Here is a 24,356-nt window from a genome sequence, read left to right on the forward strand (position 1 = left end):
TAAGTGTGTATGCGTCTGTACTGTGGGCCTTTCCAGTGTTAATGCAATCATCGAGAGAGAGAGCGACAGTGTGTGTAGAGACAGTGTGTGTAGAGACAGAGTGTCAGGGAAGGTCGGGGTGTGTTTTCTTTTCTTCTTTTTTTCCATCTTGGCTCTGTTCCCGGATCGGTTGACTGCTGGGTCCAAGCTCGTGGACAGGATGTCTTTTCTTGGACCGGGCCCGAGTCAGACTGGCTTGCGACCTGACCTGAGACCTGCTCAAGCCGTGGGTGTGGAAAGGGAGGGGTCCACCTCGCATAAGGGACAAGCGGGAGCGATTGTCAAAAAGAGAGCGATTATTTTTGTAAATGAGAGATAATTGAGTGGGTAAAGGGGTATTTTTAGCCTTGCTGTTTCATGTTGTAAAGGAAGAAGTGGGAGAGAGTCTGTTTTTCAGAGCGCCGCACCGCTGCCGTTACTTTCACATCAAGTCCAACCCTTGCAGTCAGTCTTTTGAGTTCTACTGTTAAGTGTTTTATTTATTACAGGGCTGCTATTTCACAAATGAACAATTTCATGAAACCTGTTAAACAGTAGCCCAGTGACTTGTTTCCTTTTGTTTTACAGTGTTTCAACAGATTGGCCATTCTTTCCAGGGGCAATGCTTTATATTTGTTAAAAAATGTAGGCAAAAAAGAAAAATTCTGACAAATGTTAACACTAACTCAAAATTTCCTCTGCAGTGGCTAGTTCATAGCTCAAGTCAAGACCCAGTATGAATGTACATTTTTGTATAGATTAAAGTATTAAGAGCCTTGATGGGTGACTCTTCACCCGCTGACATCAAATCTTAACATGAGCCTGCAGAAGGCGTTCGATGAAGATTCAATTCTGTTGGTAGTTTCTCTAAAAATGAATTAGTGTTGCCACACCCCCTACCTTCATCTTTTTTTCCCAATGTTTTTCCTGAGGGGGCCAGGGGGGAAAGCTGTGAAATCATTCAACCTACTTTGTAACCAAAGATGCAAAGCTGTGTAAATTGATTATTTTTAAAAATGCACACATGTATTTTTTTTTTTTTTTTTTTTTGTTATTTCCTCCTTCACAAAATATTTTGTTGCTGTTCGGCATGTACTGCATGATCTGTAATCTTCAAACCACTTTCTTACCTCATTTTTATTCAGCACTCTTATTGTAAGATAGTCTGTGAACAGTGTAAATGGGGAAAAATGATGCAGAGCAGTTGGCAGAGAGAAAAATAACCTAGTGTTACTGACACTAGTCACAGAAAAATGAAGTGAGCCATGTTTTGTCCATTTAAATGGTGTTTGAATTTCATATGCCAATAGTTTTGTTACATTGCAAATTTTAATGTATTTAAATAAAAGCAATATTCAGATTCCAAAATATGAACGTTTTTTTTGTTACAAAGTTACAGAAAACAGGTTAATATTAATACAAGAAATTAAAAATATCTTCTAGTTCTGACATCTGAAACCTTTTACTGTTCACTGCAAAACTACCTGAAATATGTGCCAACTTCTGGAGGCTCAAATTGCTCTTGACACAGCACTGAAATGGATCCTCTTTGTACATTCATAAACCTGACACCCACAGCAGGATACAGTGTTACAGATGCAAAGAATGTAGAAGCAACATTTGGACACATGAAATTCTTCACACAAAAACAGGAACAGGAGCTGACTGGTTTCTGATTCACAGCCAGATGGCACTGTTTGATCACAAGACAGGAGTTTCAGTCACTGTGCTCCAAACTGATCTGAGGCTATACCGATTATTTAAAGAGAAACTTGTTTATTTCAAGAAACGTTACAAAACAATTCTCAAAAATGTCAAAAAAGGGTATTGTGAACATACATGCCATCCTAACAAATACATAGCAGTCCTCTCTGTAAAGAAATACTTCAAAACGGTCTTCAAAATAGTGTCAACAGTTTTAAGTCCAGAGAAGGTAAAAAGCTCTTTCCTTCCCAGTACAGAGCAACAGTGGAGGACAATGATATGGACAATGAATGGAGACTTATTTTAAACTCTCTTCCTTTCACACTAGTACCCTCTCAGTTGAGCCGTTGTGTGTGTTGCACTCATTTGTCCCGTGGTTGCCCTCCGTCCTCTTAGCGAAGTCATTCAGTGCGTCAGCACGTCCCATCCGTCAGAAAGGTGGGCTTCACTGTGCGGGTCTGAGCAGGATAAAAAGGGCTGCTGATTGTTCCTGGTCACCCTCTTTTTGCTGGCTAAACCACGGTAACAAATCGGCTGCCTTTAGTGTTTTGTGCTGTGGCGGTGCGCTTGTCTTTTAGGATTCGGAATCGCTCATTCAAGGTCATCGATGTTTGCTGTGGAGAGAAACGTACACCAGACGAACGTTAACGCACTGCGTGGGGATGTGAACAGCTGCATTCGTAGTCCTGTGTATGTAACTGTACAGAAATCTAAGTAGCATGCTCTCACCGGTTTCCCAACACTGTTGATGTCAAATTGAAGAGGAACTCCCTTTGGTATTTTCTTCTCCACCAGTTCCACCTTGACAGGAGCAGAGGTGGCAGCTGGGGGATGCAGGGTCCAAGCAGTAGGAGGCCTACGAAGCAGTCACACAGTCAGCCGGTGACTGAGGTGTGAAGGTCATAGCAGACATGTATATTTCCTAATTTCACACTATGAATAAAACATGTGCTTATGGAAATGATCCTCTACGTGATGTCAAAAAAACGGGGTGTAAGATTCTGCAGAGTGTGTGATATTTACTCGGGCTGAGTCCTGGCTGTGGGGTTGTCAATTGAAACAGTCAAGATACCACTGCTGGTGGTTGATGTGCGCCACCTGGTGGATAAATAAAAAAGGTGTACTGTATCACCACAAACACAAGACAATGAACCTAACATGGCAAACAATGGTCTTCTTTCCCCTCCAAGTGTATCACATCCTCAGTGTGATTTCCTCTTCTTCATACATGCACACACAACAGAGTGATACAGGCATGTAGCAACCAAAAACGTAGTAACGGCCAATAATGTAATAACTACCAATAACGTAATAATTTTGGCAATTTTAAATGTAATAAAACCAATAATGTAATAACTTGCCAATAATGTCCAGATGTGATCTATAGGCTGTTATATCATAGAGTTGTGCTAAACCCACTGTTAAACACCTGGATGACGTCACAGGATCTTACAGGATCAAATCTTTTTTATCTGATCAATATTAATAATGAGAAAGATCAGGCAAGAGAGAGAGAGATAGAGAGAGAATCTAAATCTTAAATTTGTCCACTGTACTTATTTTAATTCAGTGAACTGCACAAAAAGGTTTATTATTCCCAAGAACTGCAGTCATATATAATATTATTACATTATCAGCACCAGTTATTACATTTTCAAAGGGTTTTTAAATGCTAGGCCAATAACGTAATAACCAGCCAATAATGTAATAACGTATTACATTATTGGCAAAAAGTTATTACGTTATGGGTTAGGGTTAGGGTAACCTTTTTTTAAAAGACAAAAAAGGTTACACTACATGTTAACAGGTAGTCCATGACACATTCAGGTTTATCTACAAATACAGTACATTTAACAACCAGCCAATAGTGTAATAACGTATTACATTATTGGCAAAAAGTTATTACGTTATTGGCTCAAAGGTTTTATTACATTATTGGCAAGTTATTACATTATTGGTTTTATTACATTTAAAATTGCCAAAATTATTACGTTTTTGGTTGCTACAAGGCATTTTAACAGCAGCAGCTAATAGATACTCACTGGCGTGTTCTGACTGAAGGAGTGCGAGGGTTTGCTTTCTGCACCTGGGCCTGTACCTGTAATATGGAGCAATGGACATGAAGAATTAACACAGTGGTGCGTTGACAGATGGATTTAGTATAATAATAGATTTACGTCTTAAAAGACAAAAAAGGTTACACTACATGTTAACAGGTAGTCCATGACACATTCAGGTTTATCTACAAATACAGTACATTTAACAACTCAATGCTCCACATAGCCATTGTGTACCTTGAGTCCTCTGCGAAAGAGAAATGTGGCCTGGCGTGCTTCCCTCTGAGTCTGATGGACGGGCGGCAGTGGTCTGCATGAGTGCAACACAAAGACTGTATTGAAGCACAGCTGTGTACTCAGTATACGTTGATTAGAGTCTATTGTGTCTGATGCTGTATACAATGCACAGGAAATTTAGCTCTTTCTACTTTCTAGATTACTCCGCTTAAAACTTAGTCATGTGTGTAATAAAATACTTACAACAGCCTGTTTTTGACTTTTTACACCACTCCCACAATTCTCTTCATTCAAGTGCACTGAAGGACTGTACACAGGTTGTTATAAAGGTGCTCTCACCGCCGCTGCAGCTGAAATGGTCTCCTGACTGATGCTGCATTCTGGCCTCTCTGTGCATCGGGCTGCCTGTATGGCCGCCTCTGTACCTCTGGCTTCCTGTATTGGGCTTCAGGGCGTTGAATGAAGGGCTTTGTTTTCTGTCTTATTTTCTGAAAAAGGGAAAAGTGCAGTGGAGGACAGATACAGTAAAACCAAATGGAAAAACAAACAATGAAAGCAGATCATAACTTCAGGGTAGAGAATTATTTGAAGTAAGAACTCCTTCAGACTTCAGCTCTGATTCCCCACAACAAGCCCACTTTAATTTCCATCTGTATAAAGGCAAGTTTTATTAAGAAAGAAGAAAACAAAACCACCTTTCAAATGCGAATGATGTGAAATCTATGAATTACTGTCTGAAATTAAGTGTGGTACAGCTTGATACTTGAACAAAAACATGAAAGGAATAGAACAGACAGAAGAGATGAGTTGCTTCATCTTACACTCTTAAAAGGACCGGTATGCGCATTGGAAATAATTAGAACTTAAAAGATTACTTTGATAAGAATTAGAAAAATTCCATGAATCCCCAAGTGCGTCGACATAGCTGAATATTAAGTGTGTAAAACACAGCTTTCATGATAACTTCGTGACGTCTGATAGAAAAGGAGAGAAAAACAATGATGGATGCTGTGGTGGGCTGTGGTAGCTCAAAGTTCCAATCACATCCACAGATTCTCATCAAGACCTGGAATAGATCGCAATTCTGGCGTGATGGGAAACAAAATGGGAAAGTTCCTAAGGTCGTCTGGAGCAGACAGCATCAGGGCAGCTAACAAAGTGAGTTAGCGCTTCCTGGATACCAGACGGCGGCTGCTGATGTCTGTTGCCATGCGACGGGATGTGGAGAAAACTCTGCCTCTGGGCGTGATGAAGGTCAGGCAGATCCAGGTCATTAAAGCAGGAGGAGTACAGTCTGTTGGTGTGCTTGCTCAAAGACTAAGCAAGCAAGACAGACTTTGGTTACCAAGGTAACAAATAATAAATACGCAAGCTTTTTGAAAAGTACTTGAGCTTTGTCTTTTCTGAGTCTCTCTGTCAGCTAGTGCAGACACAATGTCTTGCAAAAGTTGCTCAAGTTTTGGTGCAATACCAGCACCACATGGATAAAGTTTCACTGTACTCTCAATATTAATTGCTACAAATTTCTCCTCTTTCTCTTACGTATCCAATATGTTTTATACCAATCATTTCAGCAGCAGAAAAGGGATGTTTGTCAACCTAACTCGTAGGGCTAAGAGTTGACACCATTACATTAAAAATGCACAACATGCCGACTGAAAGACAGAGAGGCTGACAAGGAACTCCAACATTGCTTTTGTAAGGTGTGACGCTGTATCAGCGTTTGCATCTTTCAACGTGGCACAGACGATCTGCAAACCGCTTGAAGATGGCTGCTAGTTGTATGTTGGGTTTTTCAAGGCTTGTCCTCTAATAACTTATATCAGGGCTTCTCAAAGTCCGGACCTTGGTCCACATCCAGACTAAAAGACAGGACAATCTGGACCCAGCCTCCAACTCAGAGATTGTCAGCTGGAAGCCTGCGGGCCACATCCGGCCCACAGAATATTAATGAATTAAGAAAATGGGCACATCGAACATCACTCAACAGTGGAAGAAGCCCAGTCTGTCCTGGGAGTGATCTGCGATTAGCCTGCCAACCCCTGGCAACGAGCCAAAATGTCTAATTCATAGTTCACTCACTCTACAGAATCTCATCATTCTCCAGCTCTCCATCCTCTCTACTCCACAGCCCCACCATCAAACCACACTGCTCCCAGGCCGGCCATTCACTGGGACCCACAGCAGCACACTGGCCGGATACAGGAGGAACTCCGGAGTTGTCGGGGAATCACTAAGACTGTCTATCAGACACAGGAGGTGTCGCTGGGGATTATTTTTGTTGGCCAACTGTTTGAGTCTCAGAGTATTTTTGTTGACTTCCTGGGACCCTGAAGAGGGGTTTTTAGTTATGAAAAGGAGTCATTCATTGGTAGTTGATCTGTCATCTGAAAGCATTTTCTAGTTATCATTATGAATTTTCCTTCTTTTTTATAAGAGTCTGTTCACACTGATATAGACTCATAAAATAACATTAATTTTGTAGGAAACTGAAAATATGAAACAATAGTAGGGAATAAAGCCCATATATATATATATATATATTTAATGTTGTTGAGGACCTCTGCCACCTCGTGTTATGAATCAGTACGATACCTTAAGAAGTGTAACCTTTCCTGTTTTTAAATACATTTTCTGCTGATCAATGAATTGCTGGTGAGTTTGAATGTACAGTATAGCTGGCGATCCCTCACAGCAATTGTGTCACCAGATGAATGTAGCCAAATGTGGCTGATTTCCCTAGCACTGATGTCGTTGTCATGGCAACTGACGGAGAGAGTGCTGTGTTTTGCTGCTGCAGAGTTCACACATTAATGTTACACCAAAGAATTTTCTACAACTAGCGTAAATGTAAATGTAAATGTCTGACTCGGAAATAAACATGCACTAAGCCGTGTCTGCATCTGTGTCGCGCTGGCCCAATCACAAGAGATGTGACGTTAATTGATTAATTGTTACTGTCAATCATTAACGACCTCTGACCTTTAATAAAAATCAGATATGGACGTTTGAATGATAAATTTGAGAACCTCTGCTCCGCACCTTTCCAGCGACAATCAACAAGGAAGGATTGACAGAGGTGGTTCCTACTTTCTGAGCAAATGTTCTCTTATTTATTCAATTCAGTTAATGTTATGAACTTCCAATAGGATGTGTGCATTAATGCCAGTGTTGCCAGCAGTCTACAATGAGGTTTCAGGCCAATAACAGCGGCTGCCTGTCGTGTAGTGCTCTCCAGTATGTCCTCCATTACCTGGTTGACTGGTGTTCTGTTAAACGTGCCGACTCGCTTCAGCAGGGCAGCTGGCCTCCTGGCTGCCAGGCCTGTGATGACCCCTTGACCCCGTCGTCGACCTGGTGGTGGAGGGACCCTTCTGTTTCTTAATTTAGGCGTTCCTCCTCGGGCCACGCCACCTCCTGGTAAGGATAAGGGCGTTACGGCACTACACATGCACAAAGGTGTTTCGAAAGAAAAGGAGAAAAGATTTCCAAACGGGGAGGCAACAACGGAGGAGCGTACACACCTCTCTGGACTGCTCCAGCAGCCCTTGACGAAACTCCCTTTCCTTGCGTTAAACGGCCCTTCTTCTTGACAGGTCGGCGGTTCACAGTGGCCTGTCTCCTTTTTAACTGTTGCTCTTTTTTGTTCAACCGAATGATGTCATCTGTTAAATTTACCACAGGAACATTGATAAACAAGGGCGTCTAAATGCTAAAATTAGATCTGTTTGGCTAGCTAGCAACTGACAACCTCCGTCAGTTAGTAGCTAACATGAGCTAGTAACGTTACTCTATTTTAGTAACGTTTGCGTTAACGTTAGCCATCGAGGGCCTTACCTAATGACATGTCGACTTTATCGGGAACCGCTGGTCTCCTCCCTCGCCCTGTTGTAAAATCATCTTTGTTCATACTTTAAAACCACGACAAGCGACACCGAGCGTAAAGTAAAAAACAATAATCGCTGGCTAACCAGCCAGCACTTCGTCCCTTTTGTGGCTAGCTACGCGCTACAACTGGCACGACCCTCCTCCCAGCGTAAACGGCATCGCGCATGCCCAGTGGAGACATTCCAACTGCATTGTGGGAAATGTGGTACAAGTCGGCAAAAACAATGCGTTACAAAACCCAGACACCAGCGTGCTCATGTAACTGGTTGCATAAATGGAAACACCGGACTCACCAACGCGTTTCTGGTAACCGGACTGCTATAAAGCCAGTTAACACTCCTTCGTTTACCATTTCTGTCGGTTAGCTCCAAATACTTCTTCCAGACCGATTTCAAGTTTTATTCATTGCATGCTTCACTGCATTTGGAGGAGGTAAGTTATAAATTCATCGCGGCGGTCATTCAAACGAGAAGCTTTTACGTTTGCGTCGTCGGCTTTTTGACTAATTAGTACTTAGTTTGTGTTTTTTGATGCATTATTTCTTAATAATTTAGTCAGCTTTGTTGAATTACTTTCGGCTTCTGTGGTGGTTTGCAAACGGACAGTTTTTCACCATTTTCGTCTTGTTTTTCCTGCAGCTCATCCTGTTCCTCTTTAGCGAGACCTTTTTTGAGGCTTGTTGCCCGCAGTACTCGGAGGCCGACCTCAGTTTTCTGCTGCAGGATCAAGCCATTCACCGGTGAAGCCATCATGTCAGAGAAGAAACGCAAAGCAACATCTGCTGCTGCTACCAAAGAGCCCAGCGCCAAGCAGCTGAAGGTGGCCGCCGCGAAGGAGCAGGGCTGGCTGGAGGACATGGTGCAGCAGCAGAGGAGTGAGAAGAAGGAGATGAAGTTCAACAAAAAGCGCCTCCGTTTTATATCTGACACTGAGAAGATGAAGCAGGGCTCAGAGGGTGTCCTGTACTGGATGTCAAGAGACCACAGAGTACAAGGTAAACACTTAAAACAATTACCAGCAGTGCATCAAGAGGCCTCTATTTTCTCCATGTCTCAACTGGCAACATGTTTTCTGTGTTTCTACTCTGTTCCAGATAACTGGGCGCTGGTCCACGCCCAGCGGCTTGCTGTGAAGGAGAACCTTCCTCTGCACGTCTGTGTCTGCCTGCTGGTCCCAAAATCAGAGCTGTCCACCCTGAGACATTACAGCTTTATGCTGAAAGGTCTGGAGGAAGTTGCAAAGGTTTGTGTGTGTGTGTGTGTGTGTGTGTGTGTGTATATATATATAATATATATATATATATATATATATATTGATTTGACTGATGGAAAAGTCACACATTCTAATACATTAATTCCATGAGTAAGTCAACCAGATCAAGTAATATCACCAAATACTCAACAGATTTCTTTGTTGATTCAGTCTAATTTTAAAGTGAACACTTGCAGTTTTTAGCTGGTTAGAATCTGGTAACTTCCAAAATCCAGATCCAGAACTGCCCATTCATTAAAAGCAGAGCTGAAATGATTCATCACTTATGTGATTGACAGTCAGTTAACTGGTTACAATTATAATGTATGAATCCGTAAGATGATTATGAGGATTTGCCGGTTTGTTTTTTATTATACTGAAATGAAAGAAGCAATCTGGAGACATACCCTCTGGCCTGTTGGTAATTGAGACAATTTTGATGATTGTACAGCAATTTGAAGACATAATTGATTAAAAGAAATTGAAAAATTCACATATTCATCATTAAAGGTAAGAATAATTTGCAGCCACAGTAAAGTAAGTAATAAAACAATGAAAGAATCAATAGAAAAGTCACAGAGGTTGTTTCTTTACTGAGTAATGAACCACAACTATGGTTCATTGAATGTATAATGGCTGAAGGTGCACTCTTTTCAGTGGTTCATGATCCAGGTCCTTGAACCCACGACCAAGTGTATGAGGCTTAACTTTGCTGCTCTGCTCCTACCAAACAGAAATGCAAATCCTTAAACATCCAGTTCCACTTGTTGCGTGGTTCAGCGGGGGACGTTATTCCTGGCTTTGTGTCAGACCGCAGCCTGGGGGCTGTTGTGACAGACTTCTCCCCCCTCAGAGAGCCGCTGCAGTGGTTGGAGGACGTCAAAAAGAAGCTTCCGAAGGACATTCCCCTCATACAGGTACAAGCTCACTGCCAGAGAGGGACAGGGTTGATGCCGCTGGGTAATATTGTGCGATTTCTCCCTCTCTGATTATTGCCTTGCGTTGTTAGTTCCTCATCATGCTGGCTCACAAAGAAACAACATGAGTTAAACACCACATTTTCCTTTTATAGGTTGACGCCCACAATATCGTCCCCTGCTGGGTAGCATCACCTAAACTGGAGTATGCCGCCAGGACCATCAGAGGAAAGATCACCAAACTTTTGCCAGAGTTCCTCACTGATTTTCCTCCAGTAGAGAAACACCCCTACACAGCTACAAGAACCGCCAAGGTAAGTGCTGCAGTAACAGTGAAGGGCACATTCAGATTGTCGTGAATAAAGGTTAATGTGCTGTTGTAAAGAGGAGAAAGAAGTCATGCATTTATGTTTTTCTGTGACATTCAAGAACTTTGGAACAGGTTAAGACAACACAGTCATGTTTTTTCTTTTATTCATCGTTTTGGACGTGCTTTTGGAGAGTTTGGATGTCACACTGCTGCAATAAAGCACTTCCTTTCAACCTTCAGCTGCTCCTCTCTTCTGCACATTATTTATTGATGAGTGAATATAAATCGTAGACTTTTTGACTGCCCAAAAGTTGAAAAATTTACTTCCCAGCACTAGATATTAAAGCTGCAGGAGTGCGTACTTTCACTGCAGTGCAGTGATTGATATGCTATTCACTGGTTTGAGCCTGCTGATAACATAAGCTAGGTGAAGGGCTCAGAACTTTCTTCCCTTCTTTTGAAGTTTGCACTCCTCTAGAAAACCAGAGTGCATATTTTGGCTCATCACTGTCAGCTGTGGCCTCTGCTGAATTTTCCCCTTTTCTCCCTCTTAACCTTCCAGCCAGTAGACTGGGACGAAACCCTAGCCTCCCTGCAGGTTGACAGAACAGTAGGCGAGCCGGAGTGGGCTAAGCCAGGCACCAAGGCAGGGATGGCCATGCTGGAGTCCTTCATTGATGTACGCCTTAAACTGTTTGACAGCCAACGCAACGACCCAAACGCTGCCGCCCTCAGCCAGCTCTCCCCCTGGATCCGCTTCGGTCAGTAGTGCCACGAAAAAGATAGTTGGAGTGAATTGTATGCATGCCTAAATTTATTCTTTTAACACTTCTTACTCACATTTCTTTCCATGTCCTTCCACACATGTGACCCACACAACTGTCGGCCATATCTTAATTTTCCTGTCTGTTTAAGAACATCCACAGCTGAGTTCAAAGTGAACGGCCATGACACCAGGTCACAGGATGGATTTTAAAACTCCTCATACGTACTCTGAACTGGGAAAAACACGCTTTTATCCGCCTCTCATCCTCTCTCAACCATCTCCTCTTCCTCCGTCAGGCCACCTGTCAGCCCAGCGCGTGGCTCTACAGGTGCAGCGCAGTGGGAAGAGCACAGGTCAGCCCGTCGCCTCCTTCATCGAGGAGCTGGTGGTGCGCAGGGAGCTGACAGACAACTTCTGCTTCTACAACAAGAAATACGACAGCGTGGAGGGTCAGTCGAGATCTCGTTAAACTGCATCCTGTTCACTGTGTTTTCAGAAGTGTCCCATCAGACGGGTCACCTGCTCAGAGCCTCAGTTCACTTGTATAGATTGATCGAGCACATTTGAAATGATTCAGCTCTTGATGTTGTATCGGGTGTGTGTGTGGTACTCAGGTGCGTATGAGTGGGCTCAGAAGACCTTAAAAGATCATGCCAAAGACAAGAGGCCGTATCTGTACACGCGTGAGCAGCTGGAGAAAGCAAAGACCCACGACAAACTCTGGAACGGCGCTCAGGTACAGCATCCATGTCTCACTGCGTCTCTTATTCAAGTGTTTTTTCGATGTTAACATATTTGCTCGCTGGTCCGTGTGTCTTACTGCTGCTTATTGCACGTCTCCATTAGTACCAGATGGTCTCTGAGGGGAAGATGCATGGTTTCCTGCGGATGTACTGGGCCAAAAAGATCCTGGAGTGGACGTCTTCACCCGAGGAGGCGCTCTCGATCGCTCTGTACCTGAACGATCGCTATGAGCTGGATGGCCAGGACCCCAATGGCTTTGTCGGTGAGGACATAAATTAAACTCTCATTTGTGCAAATGTGATACTGATATTCTGAGTTGCTTTTCTCACACGTTCATGCCCTCCTCACCGTGTTTCCCCCCCTGCAGGTTGTATGTGGTCTATCTGTGGCATCCACGACCAGGGCTGGGCCGAGAGACCCATTTTCGGAAAGATCCGCTACATGAACTACAAAGGCTGCCTTCGGAAGTTTGACGTCGCCCGGTTTGAGCGAAAGTACTGTCCTAAAAACCTGTGAAGTGTAAAATGTTTTTGAAGGACAGGAATAAGATCCCTGACAGCGTACAGCTCTCACACCATTACCTCAGGGAGCATCTGCAGCAGTGGATCCTCTTCTTGTCTTTGTTCTCACTGTTGCCTTGTTTACTGATTATTCAGACATGTTTCTGCTCATCATGACTGTCTCCTTCTACTTCACTGTACAGTGGACTGTTGCCTAACTTAACATTGGATCTGTAGTGACGAACTGTGGTGCCTACTTAGTGAGCAACTTTTTACTTTTTGTTATTTGACTTTTATATTACTTTTTATACTTTGTGTTTCAGCAGAGTCCACAACACATACTGTTCTTTTAGAGGAACTCGGAGGATTTCACTCCTTTGTCTAAAATGCCAGCGTTTCATACCAGATTGTAAATAAATGAAAGTCACATTTTCTGTTGAATTCAGTAGTTTATTCATTTAGTTCTCCAACTGTAAGACCTGAAATACAGTAAACTGTATTGCCTTTAACAGACTTGTTTTATTGTTTACCAGGAATCATGCATCCACCCACAACCACTTTGAACTGACTGCTTTTGAATTTAATTAAGAATGAAATAAAGGCGGACTTTGAAGCACTCTCATTTAAAAGCTACTCTGAGGTCAAACTAATCTTTTCAGCACATATATGAGCAGTTCATAAAGGAAATGCATGAACGGTCAACAAATAGATGGCAAAAAGTAAGCTGATTAGAGAAACTGTCCTTAAATCCATCACATGCGCTAGTGCAGGGACTGGGTCACATCACAGTTGCAAATGTAGTTTTACTGAGCACCAATGTGATTAAGCACAGAAACAAAAAACACGTCTACCCAACCTAATTAACTGCAGCCTCAGTAGTAGATAAAAACATTCCCTTCAGGTAACAACACTTTACAATATGGAGCCTTCTCTATGCAATGAGCTCAGCCTCTTTGTTCTGTTAGTTCATTTCAGGGGAAAGAGAAATCTCCCAAAATGTGCTTTCGTGTGCAAATGAGCTGAAACCACTTGGTGTAGTTCTAGGGTATAAGAATTGTGAGTTGTTACATTGTTATTTACTGCTTTAAGGTCCTCAAAATAGTTCCTATCATACTGGCTGTTTGTCTTCTGATGCTGTTGTAGATGAAGAGTAAAGCAGTTGATTAGAAACATGGATGAAAAGCAGCAGGACTGTGATTTTAATGACAAGAACTGAGCTTTCAAACATGACCCTTCCGACACAATCTTACTTCCTCCTTGAGAAAGTAAGATTGTGTCGCAAAAACAAGTATATAAATATATATGTATTATATTCCATCTAATCATGTCCCCTACAAGAGAGAATGCAACATTTCTTAATTTGGTAACCTCCATGCTGTTGTTGCTGACAGAACTGCATCTTATTGTCCTACCCAGTCGCTGCCGTATATATCAGTGTGTAACTCTCACATTGTTTTCATCTAATCAGAGTACTGCTATGGCAGAATAGTATTCCTGAAATTCACTGGCTTTTAGTTTTCATGTGGCAGACCAAGATTTTAAGTGGCCCAGTCTGGCCACCCCATGAAACATTTCCAAGCTGACAAAGATGTCTATATTAAGACGTTCTTCTTCTGCCTTACTGTAAACAGATGTGCCATATTTTATGTGTTACAATTGTTTAATCCAGTGCTTAAACAATAGGCTCGCTGGAACACCTATATTTCACATGAACACAGAGCATCACATCAATACTGACTCAGAGAGGATGTTGCTGGTAATCTTCAAGCTTTTTTTTGTTTTGGGGGCTACTCTTTCTCCCACTTTATTAAATCGATCATAGAGTGACAGAAAACTACCTGAAGTCACAGCTTTTTAAGAACAATCGCAGTTCACAGCAGTGAGAAAATGTGCAGCCGCCTCTTTTCTGCTTTCACAAAGTCACAAGAGTGAATTAACATAACAGACTAAAATAAACTCAGCTGTGTAATTTTATCAGGCCTGGGCCGCCCCGAGCTGCATCCCACTCGAAAGCTGGCTATAAACTCTGCCTCTGAACTTTGTATCATGCTCCCATTATCACTTCAGCAGTCCTGTTACTACCTCAGGTGAATATTACAGCAAGACTAATCGTCTTGCTGCAAACTACAGTCCCTGTTGGTTTATGAAGCTCCATACATCACCTTTTCTTAAACAAGACAAGTGTGCAGCCACTCCAGCTGCTCTGCTGCACAGCAGTGCTCTGAGCGAACATCACAATGACAATGCTAACATGCTGATGTTTAGAAGGTCTAGTGTGTTTACAGTGTTCACCAGATTTTATTAGTTTAGCATATAAGCAAGCAAACAATTTCTAATTAGCACTAAATCACAGGCTGACACAGATGGCGTCATTAAATTTGCAGGTACTCAAACAGCAGAGCGGTGGCTTGAATCGTCAGGAGGAACACTGGAGACTGACGAGGATCAGGGTGTATGAGGCAGGAGACGATGGACCAGAAGCACACTTAAAATAAGATCAGGCACGCTCAAAGACAGCAAGATAAAATTACAGAGAATTAGCTGAGTCGGACAGATGTAGCACTACTATAACACACGAAACAATCTGGTGCAGAGTAGAGGGAAGGACCGGGTTTACATACTGCAGGCTACAGGTGGAGTTGATGGGTGGATTCGCAGCAGGTGTGCAGGTGAGTAGGTGGGAGGAGGAAACTAGGTCGCAACACCCTGATTGAAACAGACACACCCATACACAATGACACACACACACCCACACACACTAACAGAAAGACACTAGATACACTGGAGAGGGGAAAACTGCAGACACACTCGGGATGAAGGAGGACCCTGCTGGACTCTAACAGTAAATGCAGCATGAACTGTCATCAAATGGATGACAAAATAATCTGATTACAGAAACGCATGTGTTCCTTTATCCAAAATGGGAAACAAAAAGGAAAATACATGTCACATGCTCTTATGTGCAGGGACTGGGTCACATCGCAGTTGAAAATGTGGCTTTACGGAGCACCAATGTAATTAAGCACAGAGACAAAAACCACGTCTACCCAACCTAATTAACTGCAGCGGATAAAAAACATGACCAGGTAACAACACTTTACAACATGGAACCTCCTCTATGCAATGAGCTCTGTTCATTTCCAGGGAGAGACATAACCCGTATGTCTCCCACTATTGTGCATGCTTGTGCTAATTGGCTGAAACCAGTTGGCAGGATTACAGGGAGCGCTGCTGTCAGAATGACAGACACAGTGACTTGGTTGTCCCTGGAGACATGCTGCTGGTGCGGCTGAAAACGCAAAAAGCTCATATGTTGGACGACGGGAACTGTGGCTTTCTCCCGCTCTCCTGGGGAGTTTCTCCCTCTCGACTTTGCAGGAGCGCGAGCCATTTCGACACAAAGGCATCAGACTTATAAACACGAGGAAAATGCAATCACAGCAGAACTGCTGCGTCCTGGGATTTACCTGTGTCCTGTGAAATAGCCTGCGTATAGATTGAGTGGAGAGCTAATCTCACCCACTAAGTCTGGTATAACAAGGAGAAAATGAAAACAGTGAAGCGGTGCCAGAGTTTAATCAATGCGCTGTTGATACCCGGTTTCCCTTTTATCTACCAATATTTACAGTCTCTGAATTACTTTTTGCCTACACTGACTGGCTGTAGTGTTGCAAGTACATTTTTCCTGCAAATACGTGAGCTTATTGCAGCAGCTACCCTGCAGAATAATGTTGTGGCACAACCTTGACACTCCAATACTGCTCTGTACAAGCAATTTACAGGAGCGAGGGAGAGAAAATGCCTTCAAATGGTGTTTCTTACATTATCATTAAAATATATTCCTCACATGTCCACACTTGCCCAGGGATCTGTGGCCATGCATTTGCACTCACACTTTCTCCCCTAATCATTTTCCATCCATTCGTTCTCTCCACCCTTTTATCCTATTCAGGATCCCAGGAGTAGGTGGTGATGGCATGCACAGTGCGCTGGGCCAATGCACGGTACACCCTTTGTTGAGGCTTCTAATGACCCTGCATGTCTTTGTACTGGGGAATGATACCCACACACACACGCACACACACACACACACACACACAGATCATGCATGAGTTATTGTAGGCTTATTCTCAATGAGGTAACAGTGCCAAACACTGTGTAACACAATACAGTCAAAAAAATAAATACTCACCATTGTGACTGAAATGAAAAGCGTGGATGGCCAACACTTAGGCATATACTAATATAATTGAATATAATAATTGCACAAGTGTTGTAATCCTTAAGATTTCAGTCCTGACTGATTTGGCACCTGTTGTTCCTGATGACAACAGCAAGTGCAGCTCCAGAATTCGGGCAATAATCAGCCTTTTTCCATCATCCTGTGACGACCGTAACCTGATTTTACGCTGCACGCAGTGTGAGTCTGTGGACAGCTGGGCACCGTGAAAGGAGTTTGCCACCTCGCTGGGAAGTTTGAGGTTTGCAGCCTGTCGCCTGCAGCTCTTCATCGAACCGCTGTGACTGCTCCTGCACGGTCCATTACTGCCTACAATAATCCAAACCGAGCGGCTGTCAAAAAATGCAGAAAATGACTGTTGTCTTGTTTGTAGACACATGTCTGATGAATGACAGTGGACAACGAGTTCAAAATATATAAACATTTTTGGAGCATTTCCCAGTCTTTTGTTGCTCCTGTCACAACTTGTTTGAAACGTGTTGCTGCATCAAAATCAGAATAAGCAGAAACAAAAATCAATGAAGCTGATGAGGTGAAACATCAAATATATTGTGCTGTTTTCAACAAAGTATATGTCAAAAAGGATTAGTGGGTTGGTAGAACTGGGGTTTGTCAAGTTTAAGAGAAAACCCAGTCAATGTACAAGTCTTCGAAAGGGCCAGTTCCTCCTGTTTGTGTGGGATCATGAAGCGATTATCTATCTGTGACGTGTTTTTCAATGATAGAAGCCCAAATCTAAGTATCAGTCATCTTGTAATGCTGGTGTGAACCACCTTCACCATCTTAATTTAGCAAGTGAGCATGCTAACATTTGCTAATTAGCAATGATCGCAAACTAGAGCTGAGGCTGAAAAGAATGTCATAAGTTTTGCAGATGTTTAGTCATTAACCAAAATAATGGACAGAATATAGTTTTGACTTGATGATGCCAGATGAAAGGTCACAGAATCGCTAAAGTGATTCCAGTTCATTTTGAGGTGGGTGGGTGTGTGCATCAAATATCATGGCAAACTACCTGCCGTCAAGACATTTCACTCAGTGCCACAAATGTCAACCACATGGTGGCACTAGAGCACAATCAGGGGATCCCCCAAAACACGAGGAGACGTCCCGTGGGAACCATTAATACCTCTCCTTCATGGAAATCCATCAAATAGTCTGGACCAAAGTGGCGGGGTTACGCTGCTAGTGTGGCTAAAAATATTGATTAGCGTAGTTCTGAATAGTTTCTGAATATGTTTTGGCTGTACAGCACGGGCTGCCCGTGCTGCTGGCCTTGAATCCTAACCCATGGTGCTGGTGCACAGGGCTGCTAATGGAGCCACAGGCCCCCGAGCTCTGGTCTCTGCTCAGTACATCAGGTCAAGGACATCACCGGTCTCACGCCTTCTCTCCATTTTTCACAACCGATATTCTTGTTGGAACGACCTTGGAGCTCCTGTCAGACCAACAGTCCCCATCTTCACAATACACTCACACACTCATCTCATTATGAAGCACCTCACACCATCCTGTCTGCAGTAAATCCCATCTCCTCCTCCACATCCCTCTCGTCACTGATATGCTTTTGTGCGTCTGCATGACCTCCTGTCCCAGCACTTCTCTCGGATTAGATCATTTCGGTGTCATAAGAATAAAGTAAGAGTGCTGCAGCTGCTACAGTAGGTTTCCATCGTCTATTAGCTGCTGCTTTAATGCTTTAATAGAGATGGTCCATAAGATCACTGCTGCAGTAAACTAAAAATTTTAACTCCCTACTTATATGTTGGGAGTCAAAACATGTCAGGATGGCTTACATAAAAGACCTCATATGAACTTGAGACCAAGCGACGTGGTGCCAAACACTTTGCAATTCATCCCTCGTACAGCTCCTCCCGAGCACCACACTGACTTTTTATTGTTTCCAATTCTGGGATTTTATGGCTTTCAGCATGGTGAAATTTCCAGATCTCTCATTTCTGTGAGTGAAAGCCAAAATGAAACACATCATATTTCTCATTTGGGTTGATTTGTGCTTTAATTTCACAGCGCCCACACTCTGCTCACATATTCTTTAAAGCTGTGAATAAAATGATACAGTCTGCTTCGTGTTGTCATACCAAAGTGCCATGGGTGGTAATAATAACCTTGCTCTTCAATGAATACCATTGCTTGGGTGGTACTGTGAAGTGGCCTTTTAAACGAGGCTATTTGCGGAGCCGGTGGGTAAGCAGCGTGCTCTGTTATGGCGATGGAAGCTGTGGGTAGACTGGTGCGGCGCACTGATGACCCTGTGTCATTACAAAGCAATTTGTCAGTATCCATCAGTTGCACTTTCCATATTATTGACCCAGTGACATCATCTTCCCCCTTCGCCTCTACCCCTCATAACCATCATCTCCATTTGTATAAATTAGTTTTTCCCTTGCACTGTGTGTCACCCGGCGCTGAGATGAGGCAGCCTAGTGGAAAGCTTCTCGTGGCTCCTGGCAAACCTCATTACTCATAAATAGCTTCAATTGTTTGGGCAGCACTTTAGCTGTGATGTTTACACAGAAGACATTTCTATCCTGGAGCCGGCTGCTTGATGGGGCTCTGAACACGAAAACAAGCGCAGGGATTCGTTACACTCATTTGCCTCTGAGTCCAACCACCTTACCAGCAGCACACGATCACATATAAAACATACATGCTTTTATAAATAGTATAGAATTCTACATCAGATCCTGTGCATTGACAAAACCCTTGATAAATACTCACACAGTCTATTCACGGGGACAGGCTTCAATACAAAAAGTCACACAAGACAAAACAAGTTTTACAATCAGGAAAGCAATATTGTTTTCTAAGATAATAGTGCATTTTGTTAATGAAACTGTAAATTCAATGCAGAATTATCAACACTGGACAAGTAATTACACAGCTACACAGTTATCAAAAAAATACGTGTGGAAATGTGGCAGTCAGCATATAAAATAATTACGCCTCAGGTGTCTTCAGAGTATAATTTGAATGCTCGTAAGGCACATGACTGATCAGCTTCTTCAGTGGCTATAAATACCACAGACGGACCACCTTGTGTTTATTCCCCTGCGTCACTCAGCTGACTTAATTTTCACCTCTGATTCATTCCCAGACAAGTGTTAAACAGGAGCCATTGTGCATTCATTCTTTGCTGTGAGAGCATGTTAGTGCTGCCACTCGGAGCCGTGCAGCAATCAATAGGCAGCCTGAAAATGCTATGCATCACATTATACAATGCATGTGCTGTATATACAAGAAATGCATTCATCTAGTACACAAATAGAAGTGATTCACAATTGAGAGAGTTGATGGGCTACGTTTGCCGTGAATAAAAATGCTGTTGTATCATTTATATGAAAATCTCATTGCTCATCCAAGCATTTACCTCAGACGTTTCTGTTGCTCCAACTCCTCTTTTTTTTCCGCTTGTTGTCCTGTTGGTTCTCTCTTTAAATGTTCTGTACATCTTCCTGCAGGACATCCAGTAGGGTTCTGTTCATGTAGGATAATGTTTGATTGTTAAGACTTTTCATTTGAAGGCATGTGTGCAACATGTGTGTACAGATGGGTGATAAATAAAGAAAAAAACAACGTAAATTTCGAAGTAAGCCATTGCAGATTTTGGCACCTATCTGTATTACAAGTGCATTTGGTCCAGACTGGCTCAGATGAGCTTAAGCCCATTTTGCACCGTTTGGTGTTTTCTCGCTCAGGGTGCTGCGTTGGGTCAGTTGTAAGCTGGAGCGTCTTTGCCAGCTTTTAGAATCACAGGTGATGTGACTGAACATTTCTCTGAACCTGGTGGACATGAGGTTGTAGAGGATGGGGTTGATGGCAGAGCTCAGGTAGAAGCAGACGCCAGAGACGATGTGGACGTGCTCGAAGACCTGCTGGTGCTGCTCGGACGAGGCGTCGATGTAGCTCCACATCAAGCGGTCCACGTGGAAAGGAGCCCAGCAAAGGCCGAAGACAACCACCAGCACACCTGGGCAGGCCAGATGGACAGCTTACATGAATGACAGATAGACTGACAGCAGGCAAAGGGAATCACACACACACACACACACACACACTGCATTATATTCGTAGACATGCTGAGACAGACGAGGGAAAGCTGAGACAGTGAAACAGAAAAACTGTGTGAAAAATAACAAAAGCATCTGGAACAATGAACAGCTGAAATGACACCTACAGAGCATTTTGGTGACTTGCAGGTTGCGTTTGCTTAGCTTCTCCTTGTGGGACCTGGAGAGACTTTCTGGTCCAAAGCTACACCTGGCGTCCACCACGGTCATCGACCTCTCCGTGCGCAGCCGCAGGCCAATGAGCAGGTAGAGAACGCTAATTATCATCATGGGAAGCAGGAAGAAGACCAACGTGGAAACCAGGATGATCAGGTTGTACATCCAGGTGGGCTTGACCACATCTGAGAATGGAGATGTAACAAAACTTGTTGTATCAGCATATGATTTGTTTCCAAAACAATGCACCTAAATTACTTTATATGATCTCCTGACTTCTTCTCTATCACCACTATAAGGTTGAATTTGTGGATTTCAGTTAGTTGACAGCTATAGGATAGAGTGATACAGCATTTTGTACAGATATTCATTTCCCTTTCAGGATGAATTGTAACAATCCTCAGACATTTTTTCCCCATCTAGCGCCATCATGAGGCCAGTGATGCAATTTGCAAATGTTTGCATGTTGACGTAGCCTTTACCCTCAAGCTTGGTGGTCGACTTTTAAAATCAGCGAAAATCAAATTCAAAATCTGTACGTACAGCAGATTGCAGATCGGGGAAACTGCCGTCCAAACCTGGGCGGTAGCTCCTCTATCCCATGCAGGCTGGTGTTTGGCACAGCACACAGCATGGACAGCGTCCACAGGATGAAGATGACCCTCTTGACATGTGCACGTGTGGTCATGTGTTTGACTTTGAGGGGGCTCACCACCGCCACATAGCGCTCCACGCTGAGCGCTGTGACATTGAGGATGGAGGCGAAGCAGACGGTCTCAAACAGGAAGGTTTTGAAGTAGCAGCCCCCTTCCCCGAGCAGGAAGGGGTAGTTCTCCCACATGTCGTACAGCTCTAACGGCATGCCCAGCAGCAGCACCAGCAGGTCAGACACAGCAAGGCTCAGCAGATAGTAGTTGGTGGGGGTCTGCATCACCCTGTAGCGCAAAATGACCACGCAGGTAAGGGAATTCCCCAGCACGCCCACCAAGAAGATGGCGAGGTAGGTGACACAAACAGGAAGGAACACCGGGGACCTCCGAGGCCCCAGAAACCTGGCCAGGTACTCGTCCTCGCTCAAGCACATGTCATCCAGATCTTGTGCAGTAGCGTTAGCCAACACCCAGGACATATTCATCCCACACACCACAGCAGCCTCGGGGCAGCCTACACCATCGAAAACTGTGGCACCAGATGTGAAAAGGGCTGCAAGAGAGCAGTTCAGCTCCGGCATGATGTTGACTGGCAGGAAGATCACTCAGTATCTAAACACAAAAGATAGAACGAAGAGGAGAAAATGGAATTTAAAGGTGCACCCCATCAATTTTACAAACGGTTTACTGATCAAAAGGTACCTCAGGCCTGTGAAAAGACTTCTATAATGTCCTCTGCGGCTGTGGAAACAATGACTTATAATTAAGCTCGAGACTTGTGAAAGGGAAATTAGCAGAATGTGATTAAAAAATTGACTCAGAGTGAGACAAAGTAATAGGGCAATATGATTTTTTTTATTTCCCACTATAGGTGTTTTTTCTTCAAACAATAAATCATCTGGTTTGTTGGGCTATGGAAGTGGGGAAACAACGGCTTCTCACCACTGTGTTTATTAATTGCAACAAAATTAGGGTCAGAAAATGTATCATAAAACTGCTGCCAGCATATGTAGCTCCCAATAAATCTCCCAAAGACATCATATACTTAAGTGATATCCTGATTTTAATCGACCAGTTCTCACCGTCAAGTCATTTTTATTAATACAGCCCTCAAGGGGCTTTACAATCTGCACAGAATGCGAGACTCTTCATCCTTACACCCTCAATTTGAATAAGGAAAACTCCCTCCCATTTAATGGAAAAAATGGGAGATCCCAGGAAGAGCAACAAAGACTGTTGCCTCCAAGCAGCGGTAGTTTAGCTCTCCGCTATAGCTAGTGAAGAGGAACTATGTTCATAAGTGGAAGCAGCATGTAGACAAAAAGCAGCCTGCCATCTGTATTGTCCCCACGCCAGCAGCAATTAAGATGTTTGACACAACTTGTCATGTTCTCCTAACCTTAGACATGTTGTTATGCTGGAAGAAAAGAATCTATACGTTTCTGAAATATTCTCGATGCACTCTCTTGTATTTCCACAAAGAATGCAGTTTAATAGAAACAATGCTGCCACAAAGTTGTCTTATTAGGAATTCATGTTCAGCAGCATACTGACTCCATTAGAGGCTTTTGTTTAGATTCCCATACTGGGTTTGTTTATCAGTTCAACATGCAACAGAGTTATTAAGATAACTTCATGTCAAGAACAAAAAAACAAAAGGAAGAAAAGAAAAAACGCACCTGCAGCTTGTGGGCTCCTCCAGGGCTTTGTCCTCTTCTGACTTACAGCAGGAACCAGATTTGAAGAAACGTGAGAAGAGGTGTCATCATCATATTTCTCTGCACCCTGCACTTAGTTTTTCTGGCACTTTATCCTGCCTGCTTTGGTATTTCAGTGCGTCACAGCTGCCTTGACTTCCCGTATTTGAGTCACCCCACCTCTCTCTCTCTCTCTCTCTCTCTCTCTCTCTCTTTCCATCACCACAGCATCTCGCTTGCATCCTCCACCATGAACCGCCTCCTTCATCTCTCTCTTCCTTGACTGAACTTCTTTTCATTTCCTTCTCTCTCAGTGTCTTTTCACACCCACTCACACACACATGCTTCCATTACGATGAATGGGAATCTTCGCAGACAGATCGCTTCCATTATCTTCATTTTTAAACCTACAGAGACTCTATACCTTGTCATCCCCTGTTCTATTACTTTTCCCATTAAAAGCCCACCTATTGCACCAATGTGAAAATGAAGGTTGAGATTGCTTTGACCCTGGAATCCGTGGCCTGACTGTGTTTGGGGAGTCGGGGAATAAAAAAATGTGACTTTTCCCATTCATTGCAGGTCAAAGACAACACAAACACCCTAATCAATAATCAAATAAGAATTTAAAGCATGACACAAAGAGGTGCAACAAACATAACATCATAAATCTGTAACTTTAAAACATTCACGGGTCTTAACGGATGAATCCTTCTGACTTTGGTGATCGTCTGATTTTTCCTGTACTACCACCAGCATGTTCACATTTTTGGTTTAAGATTACGTGTCTCAAACAGCTACTGGAGAGATTGCCATGAAATTTGATTCAGACCATGAGGGGCCACTGACTCATGTCCCCCTCAGGATTACTTGTAATAACCCAACTTTCTACTCCATCATGAAATCTAAATTGTGTTCGATACATTGGATTATGACCAAATACCTGCAAAAGTAATGACACTCTCGTCAGGGTCAGCTCCATTTTAACGAGTTGCTTTCTCTCAGGACGTTATGTTTTCAGATCTGTGTGTCTGCAGGATTACAGAAAAACTACATGCCCAATTTTCATGGAATTTAGAGAAAGGGTGCAGCATGGGCCAAGGAAGTACCCATTCAGTTTTGGAGTGGATCAG

At 43.1% G+C, this 24,356-nt stretch overlaps 3 protein-coding genes across 4 annotated transcripts; 1 reads left to right on the forward strand and 2 right to left on the reverse strand.

Annotated features, from left to right (window-relative positions):
* Positions 1 to 1,081: 1,081 nt before the first annotated feature.
* Positions 1,082 to 8,057, reverse strand: LOC121614550 (UAP56-interacting factor-like). Its single transcript, XM_041948479.1, has 9 exons — positions 7,854 to 8,057; positions 7,541 to 7,681; positions 7,270 to 7,433; positions 4,356 to 4,504; positions 4,017 to 4,089; positions 3,765 to 3,820; positions 2,746 to 2,820; positions 2,452 to 2,578; positions 1,082 to 2,336 (listed from the first exon to the last, which is right to left on the reverse strand). The coding sequence occupies exons 1-9, from the start codon at positions 7,924 to 7,926 to the stop codon at positions 2,235 to 2,237; spliced, it is 960 nt and encodes a 319-aa protein (XP_041804413.1). The 5' UTR covers positions 7,927 to 8,057; the 3' UTR covers positions 1,082 to 2,234.
* LOC121614549 (CPD photolyase) lies at positions 7,517 to 12,825 on the forward strand. Of its 2 annotated transcripts, none has more exons than XM_041948478.1 (10): positions 7,517 to 7,612; positions 8,543 to 8,898; positions 8,998 to 9,146; positions 9,890 to 10,072; positions 10,228 to 10,386; positions 10,945 to 11,143; positions 11,445 to 11,597; positions 11,763 to 11,884; positions 11,995 to 12,154; positions 12,260 to 12,825. In XM_041948478.1, the coding sequence occupies exons 2-10, from the start codon at positions 8,655 to 8,657 to the stop codon at positions 12,406 to 12,408; spliced, it is 1,518 nt and encodes a 505-aa protein (XP_041804412.1). In that variant the 5' UTR covers positions 7,517 to 7,612; positions 8,543 to 8,654; the 3' UTR covers positions 12,409 to 12,825. The 2 variants fall into 2 exon arrangements, with proteins under 2 accessions (XP_041804412.1, XP_041804411.1); XM_041948477.1 differs by lacking the exon at positions 7,517 to 7,612 and adding an exon at positions 7,922 to 8,336.
* A 7,484-nt stretch (positions 12,826 to 20,309) lies between these two features.
* On the reverse strand, positions 20,310 to 22,107 carry LOC121614850 (neuromedin-U receptor 1-like). Its single transcript, XM_041948939.1, has 3 exons — positions 21,420 to 22,107; positions 20,828 to 21,061; positions 20,310 to 20,620 (listed from the first exon to the last, which is right to left on the reverse strand). The coding sequence occupies exons 1-3, from the start codon at positions 22,105 to 22,107 to the stop codon at positions 20,310 to 20,312; spliced, it is 1,233 nt and encodes a 410-aa protein (XP_041804873.1).
* Positions 22,108 to 24,356: the final 2,249 nt, after the last annotated feature.

This window comes from Chelmon rostratus, chromosome 12 (genome assembly GCF_017976325.1).
Source record: "Chelmon rostratus isolate fCheRos1 chromosome 12, fCheRos1.pri, whole genome shotgun sequence".
In the NCBI taxonomy this organism is placed as follows: domain Eukaryota; kingdom Metazoa; phylum Chordata; class Actinopteri; order Chaetodontiformes; family Chaetodontidae; genus Chelmon; species Chelmon rostratus.